Source organism: Trachinotus anak, unplaced genomic scaffold (assembly GCF_046630095.1).
Source record: "Trachinotus anak isolate AG129_WGS33_773 ecotype Australia unplaced genomic scaffold, CSIRO_AGI_Tana_v1 ptg000002l, whole genome shotgun sequence".
Taxonomy (NCBI): domain Eukaryota; kingdom Metazoa; phylum Chordata; class Actinopteri; order Carangiformes; family Carangidae; genus Trachinotus; species Trachinotus anak.
In genome coordinates this window covers 12,396,048-12,414,307 of record NW_027273853.1, presented here as the reverse complement: position 1 = coordinate 12,414,307, position 18,260 = coordinate 12,396,048, and the positions used below count along the sequence as shown (strand labels likewise).

The 18,260-nt window shown below is 40.1% G+C and overlaps 1 protein-coding gene and 1 long non-coding RNA gene across 7 annotated transcripts in view; one reads left to right on the top strand and one right to left on the bottom strand.

Moving 5' to 3' along the window:
- Positions 1–566: 566 nt before the first annotated feature.
- Positions 567–17,750, bottom strand: stra6 (signaling receptor and transporter of retinol STRA6). Of its 4 annotated transcripts, none has more exons than XM_071498380.1 (18): positions 17,244–17,750; positions 13,983–14,386; positions 12,597–12,663; positions 11,496–11,578; positions 10,371–10,504; positions 9,631–9,797; positions 8,778–8,903; positions 7,988–8,055; positions 6,417–6,496; positions 6,270–6,331; positions 5,925–6,087; positions 5,595–5,670; positions 5,033–5,166; positions 4,582–4,699; positions 4,141–4,242; positions 3,864–4,027; positions 2,995–3,132; positions 567–1,658 (listed from the first exon to the last, which is right to left on the bottom strand). In XM_071498380.1, exons 2-18 carry the CDS (start codon positions 14,051–14,053, stop codon positions 1,420–1,422), a joined length of 1,992 nt encoding a protein of 663 aa, XP_071354481.1. In that variant the 5' UTR covers positions 14,054–14,386; positions 17,244–17,750; the 3' UTR covers positions 567–1,419. The 4 variants fall into 4 exon arrangements, with proteins under 4 accessions (XP_071354481.1, XP_071354508.1, XP_071354499.1 ...); XM_071498407.1 differs by lacking the exon at positions 17,244–17,750 and adding an exon at positions 17,045–17,176; XM_071498398.1 differs by lacking the exon at positions 17,244–17,750 and adding an exon at positions 16,996–17,057.
- The window catches only part of LOC139633043 (uncharacterized), a 31,647-nt gene continuing 30,044 nt past the window's right edge, over positions 16,658–18,260 (top strand). For all 3 annotated transcript variants that reach the window (XR_011693670.1, XR_011693669.1, XR_011693671.1), the window contains exon 1: positions 16,658–16,797. This is a non-coding gene — a long non-coding RNA (uncharacterized lncRNA). The remainder of the gene's footprint in view (positions 16,798–18,260) is intronic.

Genomic DNA, 18,260 nt, shown 5'->3' with positions numbered 1-18,260 from the left:
TGGAATTAATAAAACATATGAAACTATACAGAGCATGTTCTGGATTTGTCACTGAATTTGCGGACACAGATTGAGACGCTCCAGGAGAATAAAAAATAGAGCTAAGATGTATTATTTTTTTTTAATTCATTTAAAGTAAAAAAAAAAAAAAAAATGTTATCAAGCTAATACAATTTGATTCAACCAAGCATTTGATACAAGAGGTTTAAGTTTGACATCGATTCAGAAGGAGCTGAATTTGTCATGCTTTTTTTTTTTTTTTTTGATGTCTTTTTATTCTGTCTCATATTTTCTAATAAAGGAGGAAAGGATGTAGCTTAGACACTGTGATTTTTGAGGCTAATAGTGTATTTATGCAATAGGCAAACTGCTGTGTATGGAAGCGCTGAAAAAAAAAAAAAAAACCCTCTTTGTTTTCGTTTTCCTGTCGGTCCAGTTAGTTCATTTCGCTCAACACTACATGAGCAGCATCACACTGTGCATCTGGACCCTAAATTTACCTACTCAAGAATGACAAATTCCATAATGATATAAATGATGATGGGGGGGGGGGGGGGGGGGGGGAGTAAACGTTAATTTCAGTTTAATTTTCACAGTAATCAGGAGGAAATTGTTATGTTATTTTATATTTTCACTTAAAAGTCGTCATTTTAAATGTAAATGCAGAGACAAACGGTGTAATGCTGGTGAATATCAGACACCAGATAAGATCTTAGACAGTGAGCAAACTCTGGTAGCAGCAAGTGGTTTAGGACTTAAATGTCTACAAATACAGGGAATGCAAACAGTTTCATGTGTCTGTTGGTTCCTATTCCACAGGTTATTGTTAATTACACAAAATGTGTACAATTGAAAAAAGAAAATGTATTACCCAGTCTATGAAAACAATTAATTCTGTAAAGTCATAAATAGTGAAAAGTTCTACATATAAATACCCTCTTTAAAAAGGATGCTTCAGTGTTTTGCACATCCACGTGTTTAGTTTGGGCAGCTACCATTTTTGCATTATTTGCTCTAAATGATAATCACATTATATTGGAAAACATATGTGATTAACCCGTAGGTTGAAATAGAACACAAGTGCTTTCCCAAAATAAGCACATAAACGTGTTGAAAATGATGTGTAGTGAGTGCGTCTAGTTGGGAGAGCAGTGCCACACAAGCTTTCCCATCAGACTGGAGACTTGCTCTCACAATTAAACAACCCTGGGAACTTGAAGAGCACAAAATAGACACACAATCTCCAGACAAACAGAAAAAGGCTTTTTGAATATCTCTACACGAGACACTGAGCTATAAGTGCACTTGTTTCAACAAATGCAGGCGCATATAGGGATGGACAAATAATGTGACTGCAGAATTTGCCCAAAAACCAAGGGACACTTTGAATAAAATCCTTCATCGGGGTCACATTCATGTTCAATTGCTGGCGGCGGCTTCTGCCGCCTTGGATACTGCCTCCTTTTTGCTCCCCTCCTTGGCGCTGCGGTTGAGACTTCCATTCAGAAAGCTCTCTGCGGTCTGCCGCTGGAAGTGCTTCCTGGTGCCCACCAGGGAGGGGTTGTTGACCAGGGTGTAGAGGAGCTGCCAGTGCCCGCGGGCCCTCTTGGCACTGGACACTTTGTGCTGTTTCTTCTCCTGCTGGACTAACTGGATCCCTGTGGACAAACATCATGATAGCACCGAAGGTATGGCACATACACAGGTTCTATGTATTCTGAAGAACATGTAAGATTTTTTTTAACCTTAACCGGAATGGGAAAAGACTCAGTTGAAGGCAGAAAGAGTAATAATAGAAAGCAATCATATTCTAATCCTCTAAGCATATACGAGCATATTGAGCTTGCTATTAACACACTGAAAGCTTGAGCCCCTTGGGCTACATGAATATGAAATAGGCAATTAGCACAGCTCATGTATGTATTCAGCTGCTCCAGAACTAATCTTTGTAATACAATAGATTACTCCCGATAATGCATTGTTCTCTAGATACAAACAGGCAACATCTCCACTGTGCATTTGTAATTGGACTCAGCTGTGACTATATACCAGACAGAACTGGATTCCACAACAGCAGATGAAGTCTGATGCATTTCTCACTATGATGCATGTTCACTTGTCACCACATGTGTAGGCGACTATAACTCACCTCCTGTTTGAGTCAATACCATCGCTGCAGATCAGCAAGCAGCTTTGAAGTTGCTGTTTATATTTTGGGTAAATTACTGTGTATAAATGATACACTGGTGCTATTTGTATTGGTTAAATGATATCTATAGCGCCAATCTATAAGACTACAGCCTGTCTCTTGCTGACAGGGGCGGAGGGCTGTCTAGGCATGCCATACGGACAGCTGATTAGTTTATGACAGATTTGATTGAGACCAGCAGCAGGTCTGTAAATTATTCCACTGCAAGACTCAATTTGCTCTTGACATATTAAATCAGAACTGCCAAGCTTTCATTTCTTCTGCGCACACAAGAAAGTGTTATGATCTGATTTTGTGTTACAGTGACCTGCTGAATACTAAACCCCTCTGGAGAATGTGTATATGAATCTACTCTTTATCTTTAAAGGATAAGGCTGGCAATATTCAATATTATTCTTATTGTCATAAAAACCATCAACTGATCGTACTAACATGTAGCCAAAACTTGATAAAGCTCATTCCTCAGTGCCACAGACCTCCACTGTTGTCAAAAACTACTAAAAACATGTCAATGAGCCACAGTGTTTCACTTGGCAAATGTTCCTTCACTAAACATGGACACTGACAATAGTTCCTAGCAGTTGCACTATGTATTTTTGTCGGAGTAATGTTTGCTAAAATGGTAGTTGTTGGCAATATGAGCAACACAGAAAAACAATAGCCTCTTCCTTTAAATCTTATGAATACAGTGAAGCCCCAGTTCTAGATCATTGTGTACTCATGTGAGCTGAATTATCGGTGCTAAGTAGTTAATGATGATATGGACTGAGTTTTGTGTTACAGACCCTCTTCAGCATCCCGTGACTTCTGTGCAGCATTGCTGTCCTGGCCCACAGACTGCAGCAACATCCCGCAGAAGGCCTTCATCACGGGGTGAGACTGGCTCACCTCAATCTTCAGATAATGAGCATAGCAGCGGTAGGCTGTGGACAGACACAGGGGGGAGGAGCGGGGGGGGGTCACTCTGACTGGGCAAAAGCAATAAACACATAGAACTGCACCACATGTTGGCTTTGAGGCAATCACACATAATGGCCATACAATCACACTTCTTTTTCTCTTTTTTTAAACCACCTGCTTTTCCTGACAACAGATGTCTTAAATCTGCAGCCGGTTCAGAAATCGGTGTGCAATTAGGGTCCCTTGCACTGCACAGAATACAGATATGATATGAGCTGCAGTGAGGTGTTAGCAGGGTAAAGTGGAGAGGATACGCATTTCTGGCCTCTAAGTGGGATCAGTAAAAGTGCATTTACTCATAGAAAATTGCTTCTCTTTAAGCCTCCACAGTAAGAGTGGAAAAAAAAAAAACCACAGTGACATCTACAAAGGTAAAAGCGTGATGTTAATACCAGTGAATATGTTAACATAATGTGTCAGACAAAAAAGAAAAAGGAAAATGCAAAATATATTTGAGCAATGTAATGTAAGGTACTCAATTCACTAGCAATGCTCTGTTGTTAGTTTTTATTTTGGACACGCGTATAATAGACCAGAACTATGTTTTGCAGGTGAGACCTCCAAGGTAAGCTTATATTAAGATGTATTTTTTATGCAGATGACATTGAACTTGATCTGATGCTTTGGTGTAGTCAGTGTGCCTCACAGTGACAATATGGCTGTGTTGATCACTGTCTATACATATCTCACTCACCTGGATCAAACGCTTCCACATTGCGATTAAGAAGACTGATATCCATACGTCCCATGTGAACAATGTTGAACAGGGCTGTGATGATCATGCGCCAGAGCGCCAGTAGCACCCCGATCAGAACATTGACTGGAAATAGCAGGTACGTCAGCAGGAACAGATTACCCCTGTGAGATAGCATAGATCGAATCAAACATGCTGGGCGATGCTGCAATTATGAAGAAATCTAAACACTTAGAAACAAAATAGACAATATATAGCAACAAATATTGTAAATCACCTGTTGTCTAGGTCTCGAGTGCCCGCTGTTTTCTTGATGAAGCAAAACCTGGCAGTGACATGTTGAATCAACACAGCCAAGAGAATCATCAGCCAGAAGGGCCTGAAAGGACAAAAATATACCATCAATCATCTCCTGTGGTGAAAGAAAGACAGAAGGCACCAAAACATTTAGTAACTGACAGGGATCCATGTGAGCCAAAGCCATTTCTATATAACATACATGGATCATGTTATTACTGTGGAACGTAGCCTCAATTCTTTATTGACCATTATACTTTTGTGTTCGTGCAATAGATTTTTGAGGCATTTTTATAGTCAGAACCTTAAAATTAACTAAAACTGAAGGTTTTCACACCTCAACAGCCGTGTTACAAAGCTCAATTTTTCTATAGTCCTAAGACAAAGGAGAGTCATGAGTGACAGATGTGGTGATGCTCACCACATGCTCCACAGGAGCTGAAAGAGAATCAGATTCTGTCTGTGCAGGACAGGCATGATGATGAGGAAGACAGCGATCAGAAGGCAGAGGAAGAACACCATGGTCTGGATGATCATGCCTGCAGGGGAAAGATCAGAGATTCAGGCCCTCAAGGCTTTCACCCTGTCCAGTATCCAACAAATCAACACCGAACACGCATTTCTCTTATCACAGTGAGGGGTGAACAATCACTCTTTTTACAGGGAAAACTCACAAACCTTGGCACATCCGCAGCTGCCATTTTGATTTTACCCTTAGAGTATCTATGATATAATGTGCAGATGCATCCCTCTGTTTAGGGGGAACATTACTGTATTCAACAGGACACAGAATCTAAAACAGCAGCATTTCTCAAAAATCTTTCAAATCTTTGCTGTTTTCCTTCAGGATTCAGTAAGTACAGTAACTGTACCAATGCAGATGTGAGCTGCCGTAAAGCTGGTGTATCCCATCCAGCAGACCAGTGCTGGCCGGGAAGCCCTGATACTTCTCTGGCAGTTGTAAACGTTATAGATATCTCCTCTGTACAGCCCCTTCAAGTTTGACCTACAGAAGGAAAAACACAATCAAGACAATGCAGGACTATGCAATACACAAATTGCTTTATTGGTAAATGTACAAATTATATAGTAAATTGAAGAAGTAATTTAGCAATAAATGCAATTCAATACTCAACTTGGAAAACATTTCTTTTAATACAACATAATTTATGGTAATGGTATAGCATTTAATTTAGTATCTTAATAGCCATTTTCAATTCCAGCAGCAGTTAATGCAGAGTGAATGTTACTCTGTCTGTCTGGATGATTAGTACTCTATTATGTTAAAATAACTCCTGTGTGAGCCATTACATTATAATGAAAGAACCAGGATGCAAAGCATGTTCATGACTCGTGGAAACTTTGGGAAGAGAAATAAAAAAAAAAATATAAGAGAAAAAGAGAGCTACAGCACTGTCTTGTGCTTAAACCTACCGATGCAGAACCATGGACCGCATGAGCAAAGCCAGGTTGACCAAGCCGGATAGGGTCATCGCTGAGATAAAGCACACTGCGAGGAAAACAGCACATGACCTTCGGGTTGTTTACTGTAGAAAGATCTCATTCATTGACAATTTGCATGTTATAAAAAAAAATAAGCGGCTAACAATGCAGAACACAGCAACTGCAGCCTGCATTAGGTGGTTTATGAAAATATGTCAATATTACTGTGGCTTATGAAAAGAAGAGTCTAATGTGATTGAAGTGTATTCAGAGTCTCTTGTAACACTAAGTGGCTGCTTTTGCTTTAATGGTTTCACTCACCTTCAACACACCACATGTAATAAACCACGATTCTGACCACTTCATGTTTGTCTGGAGACAGCATAATCTTGAAGCCAGCCAAGAGGTTAGCAACATCCTCATCGACTCCTGCACGGGCGGTCTGGAGAGGAGGCACCACTGCTGAGATCAGGAGGAGACCCACCTACAAAAAACAACGTAAAAAAAAAAGGGATTTCATTTACACATGACTGGAGAAACTGGAGCATAAAATATGTCTGGACTGAAGTTATTGGACTAAGGTCAGATTGGGTCAAGTCAATATGTGATTATCACTTTGACCTTATGTACTATGTTATAGTTAACATAATATGATATGGGAGTTACCTGATACAGTGCTATGAATGACACTACACCAGAAATGGCCAACTTCAGTGGAAAACGGAAAGCTGTTTAAAAAAGAAAAAAAGTTTAACACCAGATAACACATAAAGGCATGATCAGACATGAAAGAAACTAAAATCACAAATTTACCTTCCTCTGGTGTATAAATATATGACTTCACGGTATCAATTATTCTTTGAGGGAGCTTGGGCGTCTCTGTGCTCGATGTGCTGAGGTGAAAGGTAAAGAGAGTTACAGAGTTACTGCATTTAACATCACACACATTCACACTGAATTTATGAGATTAGGAAGGATTTGTGAATGAATGAGCCATTTTTGCCACCATCTTTGCACACATCAAATTAGAGAGAAGTTCTTTCTATGTAGGCAGAGTCAAACAGGCGCTTCAAAAGAGAGAGGAAATGCATTCTTTCCTGGTGCTCATTCACCATGATAACAACCTCTGTGTGACACGTTAGTCATTTGCATTGAATGTACAAGGAAATGTTCACAATCGTTTAACCAGCAGATATGATTACTTTGCAGAAATACTCAAGATGCTGATCAGTGTAGAAAAATTGCCTCAGTGAGCGGATTCTCTTTAATCAGGATCTAGTGTCTAGGACACCACCACAGGAAGAGCAGCAACCTGTTTCCTCTGCCTGGTCTTCCTGCCACCAGATTACTGATATTCTCATTGTAATTTATAGTCTGTTCTTTGCACATCGACCTCATATAAAAATTTCCTTTTCATATGGCATAAAGAGACAAAGGAGGGGTGATGTTTTTTGCACCACCACAGTCCTGCATTTCATTAGTAGATATATTCCAGGCTTGGAAACTCCTACACCAGTGGTCAGCAACTGGCGCCCTGCAGGCCTGCCAGATTAATTTGATTATCTAATATTTTTTCTATCTTACTGTGCACACACTAGTGAATTTACAAACATCCTCTTCCTGTAAGTTAGGGCTGAAAGCTAAAAACTATAACATCCAGAGGGGGCCTTGTAGCTCAGGGGTTAAGGACGCTGATTGTGAAATGCAACATGCCTGGTGTGAGTCTCTCTACTGTCTATTATAAAAGCTTAAAATGCCAAAAAGAAGATTCCTTAAAATTGGGGAATTAAATGTAAATAAATATCCTCTCCATCACTCAGTAAAGAAAGAATCCTAAACCCAGAGGTGAATCGGGTGAAATGCTCCTTTAATCTCTTTCTAATGTGCGTGTGAAGGATACAGTAACACACAACACATGTGCGAGTGACATCCCACTCTGATACAGAAATCATCTGTCCTTCGTTATACACTTGAAAGCCTTTGGCAGAAATACAAGAACAAAACATTAACAAACATGGCCTTACAGAGCCTTTTTCCAAGAACACTGATCTCAGTTGTTTCCCAAGCACTGATAGTCACCCCACTTTGACATCCGCTATTCAATCTGTCCAGGTCAACTGGGAGCTGGCCAAGTAAAATGTCCCTCCAAAACTTTAACTGCTGTTACATATCAATAAGCCTAAACATTTCCCACCAGCTGTTCCCCTATGAAAGTCTATTTTCAACCAAAACTAATATATTTAATAGTGAAATCAGTACATGATGAAAACACACCAACTCAGAGCTGCACTAAATGTCAGCTGAAGAGGTGTCAAAAGAAAAACATAGCTAAGTAACAATACAGCAAATCTAGTGTGTTACTGATAACAGGCTACAATTCTCACCTGATTTTGGTGGGCTTCTTCTTGAGCATTTTCTTCACATAGTCTTTATAGTAGCTGCTGCTTAGATCCTAAAAGAACAGAAACCATATGAGGAACCAAAGGACAATAGCAGATAGTAAACAGGCTAGGATAGTGTGGCAGAGTTGAATCAACTGATTTGATTTTGGGGACCCCAGTGTTTCAGTCAGGCCTCCATATTCCTGAAATCCTCTGGGACTATGTGGCATTAGGTACTGTTTAAATTTAAACTTTATTTCGTAATTATTACCATGTGGAAAAAGCATTGCTCACAAGCTAATCCTCCTTACAATAAGGAGGGGTGGGTGGGGGGGGGGGGGCGGCAATGGCTTCACCCCAGCTTTGTCACACCCATGCTGAGATTAGCATCAAATAAACACAGCATTGTGTCTCTGCAGTGAAAAAAACAAGGCAACCTTTTCATAATCTGATCAAGAACATAACATAAACCAATTACGTCAAATCTTCTTAAAATGATTAGGCCACTGGCGTGCTGCACTGGACTTCACATTTTCCCTCAGCCTAGACTGTATGAGCATGATAAGCCCCTTGATTAGCAGGCAGCTTATAAAGGTTCTTCACGTGCACAGACTGAGAGGAAATGTGTGTCTTAGTGAAATATTTCTCTTTTTTTTAATAGTTCAGGCTTACATGAACATAAACTACTAAATAACACAGACACTTTTATCCAGTCTGTTATGTAAGCAGGGCAAACAATTAGTGCTATAAGGGCTTCAAAACACGCAGGAACTGCCCGAAGATCAAAACTTACCTCTGTAGCATTGTTCTTTTCAGTGCCCTTTAAGCCCTTGAATAGAAGAAGGGGATACTGGAAACTGAGGAATGCCAAGCAAGCTATCTGGGGCAGGCTGGAGAAAAGCGAGTAGTGTTTGTGTATCTGAAAAGAAATAAAATAATAATAATAAATGAAAGCAACTTGTTTTAGTGAGAGTTTGGATAAACATATTATGAATACATAATACAAACCACATTGTATTTACACAAAAACTGGACACAAATGGCTTTGTATTTTTTCCATGTTTAGAAAGAAAAACTTTTCTAAATATAATAATAAGTAAAAATTCATTCTGTCTTTCAGTTCAGCTGAAATACTTCCTGCAGCGTTTAGTTTGTGCCAGCTCATAGTGGGATAAACAGACAGACACTGCCACTTAAAAAAAGAAAACAAAAAGACAACCATGACAATGTGCCATGATGCCTGGATGTCTCTCTTTTACTGACAAACACTAAAGTGATTATCTGTGAAAAAGCTTCTTGATTAAGACCAACAGACAGTGGAACTAATTGTTGTGAGTCGCAGACATTCATCGCACTGAAAACCCAAACAACAGTGATGTGGCACAGAATCTGGGACTAAGAAGGGTATAAATCCCCAACCATGTGTCCATCTTTTCAAATCACATCTCTTACATATGCAACAGACCAGCCTTGTTTGGTAATCAATGGGTTTCCAGACCAAAACAATTCAGCTTTGTCTTTGAAATAATCCTTAAAACTCAGACAGATGACACACACAAAAATCCTTAGACACTGGATTCTTCACCATTCTATTAGTTATGAATGAATGAGAACTGGTGGTTGTTTTAAAAGTGGTCTTTGCTTACCAGAGGAGTTTTGGGACAGTCAATCTTTTGCCAGACCAGAACACCAAAGTGTGTCCATGACAGGAGGCTGCCAAGTACATAGCCAACTTTATTATGTAAGGTGCCACATGCCAGGAGAGGGTAGTACAGTGCGGGGTAGTAGAAGACACCCAGAATCACCCAGTTCTCTGCAAATACAAACAAGTGGGTGAAGGCTGTGTGCATCAGACAGATAATACGCAGATTTGTGATTTAGTGAACCATGTGACATAAGATAATAACTTTGACAACTAATTCTGCTTCATTCTGCATAGTTTTGGGAGAAAATGTGTGGAAGTGATGTGTGATCTGAGACCACACAGTGCTGAACAACTACTATACTCCCTCCTCTACTGAAGCTTGTCCTGTTTTGGGAATGGGTAAAGTAGCTAGGGACCGACTCCTTAGAGTCAGTCCTTATGTAATTTCAGTTAAGAAAAAAAGCTTCTTGTAAGGCTTATCAAAAATATCAGACACATGGAAACAAAATAATCCAATTATGTAACACAGATATTTAACAGAAATAATGTTTATAAAGATACATCTTTCTTTTGTCCACGTATTCAAACGAGGGAAATTTTAATTACTAAGATAAAAGCCAAAATACAATTAAAAGGAAAATTATGATAAAAAGCAGCTGTAGAAGATTTACAATCTGTGACAAAAGCAAAGACACAGAATAGACTGATTTAGATCAGGAAGAACCAAGATGACCTCCTCACGTTTGTTCTCAGTGTCTGTTGTGAAGGGGAGGGGGTTTGGCGATATGACCAGGCCCCATAGTTTGCACAAGAGCACTCCAAACACAGCCACTGCCAGGCCCTTGTGCTGTGTATGGTCCAGGAAGTTGACCGGACTGTGAAATCAAGGAGCAAGTATTTAGAGTCCACATGTTACCAGCCTGACATTTGGATGAAACAGTTATTTACCAGAAATGGTCATCACACTTCAAAAGGACCATATAAGTGTTTTTTAAAGTTCTGGACCACAAACTAATTAAAGTATATGAGACATTTTCAGTCTGATTTTCTACTTTCCAGGCTGCCCTTTGCTTACAGTCACATCAGCATGGTATGAAAATCTACTCTGAGCTTTGCAACTTGCTTGAGACGGGTAATCCATCACAGTTTTCAACCTCAATTAATCCAGGGAAATTTCACTGAGCATGATAGGTCTTTCTCATTGGCAGTGGGCAATTCAATTGGAGCAGGTTTCGGGGTTAATAACAGCATGAGCCAGTCAAAAGATCAAAATTAGTGCCGATAATTAGTAGGTTTTCTCTCTGTAATAAAGTAAGGTCTTGATCTTACACTGTAAAGTGCCTTGAGATAATACAAATAAACAGATAAAATTTAATATAATTATATATTATTGGTATTATAATGAGGTTGCAAGATGGTCCTGCTTTAAAAACTCTGATGTGTTGCAGTGCTTTTGGAAAACTGTGATATCCTTGACTTGACTTGAGAATTAGCTGCCAAAAACGGGCTTTTTTGAAGTGACAAACACAAGGTCACACTTCGTCAAAATCCATGTGACCTAATGCTCTCACAATCGAAATTGTAATCACAATGCCACCTGCAATATTCTACTCTCATGGCAAATGTGCACTGTGACAGATTGTCCTATCTCAAGTGAGGTGTTTGCATGTTGATCTGCAAACAACACTGAAATAATTGGAAGCCAATGACTGCCTGAGAGACTGGATATCAATCTACAGATCTTTGGAAAACAAGCTATAGCAACGCAATCTAAAAGCAAAGGTACCACTATCTTCCTGTAGGAGTAAGCAGCTAATTTCATTTCACATTTAACCTTGTTGTTTATTACTTAGAAAAAAGCCTCACCTGAGTAAACCTGGGAGTCCTTTCTGTCTGTTGTCCACCTTTGTGCGTCTGGCTAAGATCGCCAGGATCAGCATGACAACAAGCTAGTGGAGGAAATACATCAGTTAGCATGACCTGCACAGCAGTATGCAGCTGTGAACTGTCCAGGGCTCATGCATCACCCTGATTCTGACTAATAATAATGGGGGTTGATGCCACAAAGGGCCAAACCTCAGTGTCTCATTAGTGCAGCACATGGGTGTGGTCTGAATGAAGTGTCATCACTCAGGATCAACGACCAGTGAGAGTGCAATGACCTGTCATGACCTGCGACACATTGAGGAAACACAAGGCTGGGAAGAATGCCTTGCTCTAGTTTGGGCCAGTGAGGATCAACTTCTAAGGCCGTTTTTAAACAGACATCAGGGGTAGAAACAGTGAATTACCATCCTTATGTAATCATGGGAGGAGGAGAAATCTATATACAACTATTAGACTTAGGCCATGGGAGCAAATTGATAAATCTTCTGCATATAACTATTATACATTCAATTTGGATTTGGATTGTTTCATTTCTGTGACGTAACTAGAAATCGCTTTGAGAGCGAACAACAGTGAATAAGGCTGCACCACTGTCTGAATTTGATATATTAAGTTATCATTTTGGGATCATGACCTCCATCAAAAAAACATTGACTGGTCATTATGGGCCACAAGTAAGTGACATTTTAATGAGAAGCAAAAATGTTTGATTTTGTGATGTGGACCCTTCCTCCGATCCTTCCTAGGCCCCGGATCTACACCTGGATCTGCATCAGAAAAAATTTGCTCAAAACCATTTGTCCCTAGGACACATTCCACCAAATTTCCTTAAAACCTCTGAGATAATCTCCTAACTATCAGACAAACAAATGGAGCTTAAAACATACAGTAACTTCCTTGGTGAAGATAGTTAGACAGCACTGACCTGATATCAAAGTCAAAAAACATGATATCTCAATGCAGCACATCATAACAAATGCTTTGTGTGATATCACAAAACCCAATGTCTGAATGACAGGCAATCACAGGACAGTGTGTTGTATGTTGTGTCACATTAATCCAGTGGGAAAGTGGACTTACAGATATCGCGGTGATGCATATATGGTAGAGCTTGTCATCGGCAGTGGGGTCACATGGAGGGATTATTCTAAAAAAAGGAAGGGAAAGCAAAACAATCAATCTGAGTCTTAAAACTCAAGGCTCTGAGTCACTGAGCTGACTTAAAGTATACCTCACTAAACCCTTCACACGTCACTGTCAGGACCATTTGTGGCTGGAAACTTTGTAGCTGAAATCCTGCAGCACAGATTTGCATTTAAACGGATTGGTATCAGCGTGACACAGGAAAACAACAAATGCCTATGTTCACGTTCCTGTACACTAGAGAAGCAGGAATGCCGGGTCATGGGGTAGTAATAAATTAATTAATCTGAAATACAGAGAAGGCCTCATACACAAAAAAAAGTTAGGAGACTTTAAAGTTACTTTCATATATTGCCAGCAATGCACAGAGATGGCAGTTTCCAGAGTGGATGTTTTGACATTTTTCACGACAGTCTCTTAACTGTCCAAACAACGTGTGGATTTGTAACTTGGCACTCCAGACAAGGCCGTTTGTAAATTTAAGGCAATGTTAAAATTCACATTTCCTGTGACCAACAGGACATTTCAGTGTTTACAAAGAGAAAATGGATCTAAGTTAGCTCAGCTTGATGAACTACAGTACAACACAAAAGCCTTTCAGTCCACAACTCACCACAGTGTATTAATTCACGCGACATCCAGACGATTTATTAGCTAAACATGGCGGTTTCTGATATATTACACTTGTTCCATCGTATTTCTGTCTGATTGTTCATCTGAGTCCATTACTTAACATCAACAGTTTTACTATTAATCATTTTGTATCAACATGGTGGATTTTTTTTCTACACTGTTGCATTGTGGGATTGGTCAGGGGTTAAGAATAAGTGTCAGTATGAGTTTTGGATCTTATGTCCAAAGTTGCATGGTTTTATGTGCTACATCTTCTAGTACAGTAAAATGTTTAAACAATGAGTCATTTTGGGTTTTGTTCAAACTTTTTTTCTAATGAGTTCTGTGGGTAAAACCTACCAGTTTCTATAACAACTTGTCTTTTTCAAAACACGAAATGATCCAGCCTCTATTATAATATTACAAATAATATGAATGGGAACAAGATCACACAGTGACACTGGCTCTGGTGAAGTGTGCCAAGTGTCACCTGATATCTCAATGAAGAACTGTATCTCAATGCAAAATTGTTCAGACTTATAAAAGTTGGATTAACTACTAATGCACATTAAAACATGCAAACAATTCATCCCATTGTCTTCATGGTAATGTCTCTTAAGACAGACAATAAAATCATACAAAACTAAGTGGATGGCATTTTGGTCTAGAAGAACTAAATTTGGGTCCTTAGAAATGTCAGCATGTACTTACTCGTGTTCTATTTTGGATGGCACAGGATCCAGGTCCGGGTACTCGTAGTCCAGTAGAGCATCCTTATCCATTGTGCTTTCTCTTATTCAAATGGAACCAAAGTCTTACAAAGAAGCTGAAGTGCTTTTAACCACAATCTCCAGTGACACACAGCTGCGATCCCCCTGACTCAAGGGGCAAAAGTGTCTCCCAAGTCCCAAGTTGGTCTCCGCTGCAGAGGTGTCCTTGCTTCCGTGTGTTTGGTCTGCTCTCTTAACGCTCTCTTACCCTGCCTCACAAGTTGTACTCAGGTGCCCTGGTCCCACTGTGGAGCTGAGAGTAATGTGACAGGTCCTGGCTGCAGCGTGTTGCCTCCACCCTGCAAAGGCCCTATTTCAGCTGAGGGTTGCCACCACAAGGGGAGCCTGGGGAAGAGAGCGAGAGGGGGGCAGTGTGTGAAAGGAGAGAAAAATGTGGAGATCTGGGCAGCCAATCTGCAAGGCCACCTGCGGCTTACTGGGATTACATCTACTTTTTGGAGCTGTGTTATTGGACCTGCGGCTGGTAACTGAAGGAGTAAGGTGAGCAGAGCTTTAAAACTCCAGCTAGGAGTGTGTGGGTAGGTGGGAGGGATGAGCCTTTCCTATCAGAGCCGAGTTCCACATTGATAACAGGGAAATTCTCTCATTGTTTCCTTGTGTCATGGTTCAGGTACATTTGGGAAAGGTTATCAAAACTAAATCCAGGTAGATCACCAGTACAACACACATGGAACCAAATAAAGCAGGACGGAAGAAGTCACGTGTTTTCAGTACAACACACAGACCACAACTCACCTCACTTCATACCTCAGCCTGATAAAGATCAAGGACGGGTTCATTCAACCCAGCACTTTGTCTTTAGCAGATAAATTAAGATAAATGTTTTCAAGGGCATGTGCATTTACTGTCATGCTAGTGTCAAGTTATTCTACATGTTATTTAAGAGAAATTCTTAAAAAACACAGTTTATCAGAAATGTATTTAGAGAGTCTCCAAATGGTTATCCTGTAAACTACGTACAAATATACTGAGAACAGGGGAAAATCTATATTTTAATCAGAGAATGAAATGGATATATGAGTATGTGGAGTCGCACTGCCCAGAGGAAAGGAATTGGATCAAAGCTTGTCTAGATTTTTTGTCATGCCAGTGGTGTCTTTTGTCAGCTCATGATATGCGAATAATATCCAACAATACACGTGGACTTCTTTCTCTCCATTGTGTGGATTTACAATGGAGAGTAGACTTCAGAATAGCAGAACTTTCCCTCAGAGAATAAATTCTGACTAACTTAGCACTGAAGATTTATGAAATTATCACAACTGTGTTAATCAAAACAAAAAAAAAAGCACCAAGGCCCAACCCCCCCCCTCCCCAACCTATCATAGTTTATCTGGTCCTCAGTGATGGCCTAACTCCTGAGTCATGATAAATCTCTGTTGCATATTAAATCCTTGTGGAGTCTACCAGTGCACAAGAGTTAAACAAAGCAGTTGTCTCATCACACCAGATTTTGGGGCTCGTTTCCCTGACAACATAGTTTTCACTATTAGATTTTTTTTTCCTCTCTTCTCTGCATTGTATCCCTCTTACCCTCCTCATGACAGAAAAGCTTTTTTCCTGTGGAATTCAAGTCAGCTAATAACAGCAACAATCGTATAAAGACAGGCAAAATGATCACAGAGGGCCCCCGACGTAAGAAAAGCGCAAGCATGTGAATGCTGCAAAGACACACTGAGGTCAAAGGTCATAGCAACACCTAGCTCCAATTATTTTCTTTCTGCAACAAGTTGAATAAAGCTACAGCAAATTCACTCCCATTTTTAGGTTTACTACTACATACACATAAGGTTGCATATATCTTGTGCAACATGTCTGCATCAATCCCTGCATTCAGCTGCAGCCAGCTGAGACTAAGTCAGTTTTGCAACACTGCCTCCATGTCAGCATACACTCATTATGCCGGGATTACAGTCACACAACTTTAAAAAGCAACAAATTTCCCCCCCTAACACTCCTGAGAAAACATGGTTTCTCAAGCACATTAAGCCACCAAATCAAATATGCTCCTGAGGAAAAAGCAGCCCAGCAAATAAAGGGGTCACTGAACAAAGAATGCTTTGAACAGTTATAATTACATCACAGAGAGGCAGTTTGATTGAGCCAGACATCTTACTTGTATCAGGTTTAGGAAGCTCAAAAAGCCCTTTGGTAGAAAAAATATTAAGCACAGCCTTGTAAAAACAAACATAATTGAGTTACTTATTTACTAATCAATTTTTAGTAACAAGCAACATCATTAGCAGTGACAAGTCAAAGATCCACAAACTAATCGCGTTTGCAAATACCTCCATCCTTCAGAAATAATGTATAAATCTAAAACTAAATGCTGACACTACCTCTAAACGTTCTCGGCTCATGCTGAACTTGGCTCAAACCTCCATGACCATTAGTGCTGTACTTTACATAACTGACATTCACATCCACAGTATCATCACTCAGGGACTCCGAGGAGCCCAAATGTTTTCAGTAACCTTTGAACGGATTCAACAATTAATACTCTGTTAATTGTGTGTGTAGCGTCTCCGCTCACATTTTCATCTCGCACGGTTAAAAACCCAAAAGGGGGCAGCGGGGCAGGCAGACCACTGCTGTCCGACTTCCCACGGCTGAGCATGAGGTGCAGCTGAGGCAGCTGCGCAGGTCCGGATCCGGTTTCAAACGGTTTCAAACAGACACCGTGGACACATTTCGTGCCTTTGAAGTTGAGCTTGTGGCTACAAAGACACCTTCAGGTATCTCATTCACCTGTGCCTCGCATGTGGTGGACGGAGCAACGTTCACAAGTTGAATTGAGTTGAATGTGTTACTTTTTTTTTTTGTGTATTGACACTATTGGACCTACACCTGCGCCTTTCGGTGGCAACATATATCATTAAGCACTAAGTATCGCGACAGGAGAGTGTTTTGATTGTGAATGTGTTTTATGTCACCTGCTTTGGCTAATCCGTTTTATACACGTCAACGTCGCAGTCTACTTACCAACCTGCTGCAGGTGTGCTGCAGCGCCAGGTAGGCGTGGGGGGGCTGATGAATGTCAAAGGAGGAGTATTAGCACCTACAGCTAATTTTCTCGAGGAAAGAAATAGACTGAGTTGTGTTTGATACTTTAATAACCCTAAAAAGTCACACCAGACTCGCCACCAATTCACTGAAATTCAATTTGAAATTTGGATCTTACCTTGTGTTAATCTTGTGCTGTCTGTCTCCTGGTTTGGAGAATTTCAGATGACTTGAGTTTTAATCACCTCACACCAAACGCCCACCTCCAAGAGGTTCAATAATTACATCTAAAAAAAAAAAAAAAACAACACTCTCAAGAGCAACTTTTTTCTCCAGACCTCATGTAAGAGGCCGGTCCGGTGATGGGACTTTGAACTGTCTATCTTGTTGTGGTGAGAACATCATAAAAGTGCTGCTGCATGCACACTGAGGAAAAGTTGTTGTGAAACATATAGACGTGACTAACGTGGACAAGTTCAAGTCAAGGCTGCAGTTTTGCAATTTAAATGAATGAATGAAATTATGAGGAAATGATGCTTAAGCCTTTTTTGGACGAAATTAATATTTTAAGCGCTCTTCCAAAGGTATAGGCTTGTGTATGTGTTTTAGGAGTGACATAAAGTTGTGTATGTTCAGTGACCTTTGTGACAACCTGCTGAAGTTTTTGTTATGTTGACATCTCAGGTCAAGAGCAGAAGGATCCTGCCATAGTTGCACCAACACAACAACAGTTACTGTAAATTCTGACACATTTATGATTTTACATCAGTTTTGTCACAATAAATGGGAGTCCTCTCATGGTGAAAGGGAAGTTCAACTAAAAAGGAAACTCGCTGCTGCGCAACACTGTGATGGAGACATTATTCAGAGCAAATCTTGATGCAGTGATGTCATCACAACATTTCTTTACTCTGTGTACAGTGGAATTATTACATTTGATAACATCGAGATACAGGGGATAGAGAGAAGATTTCTATCAACACAGTTGTATTATGTCTTTTCTGTGACACTGCTGATGCACTGATGACAGTATGTGTTCAGTGTCCCTTCATGAAGTCAGACTCTTTGTGAAGAACATCATTAACTCCTCTTTTGTGGGGACGAGTGTATGGTGGCTCCCAAGGATCAGAAGTTCAGGGCTCAAGTTTCTGGTGACTATATGGGAATTTGTTTGAATTTAAGCTGTTATTCTTCT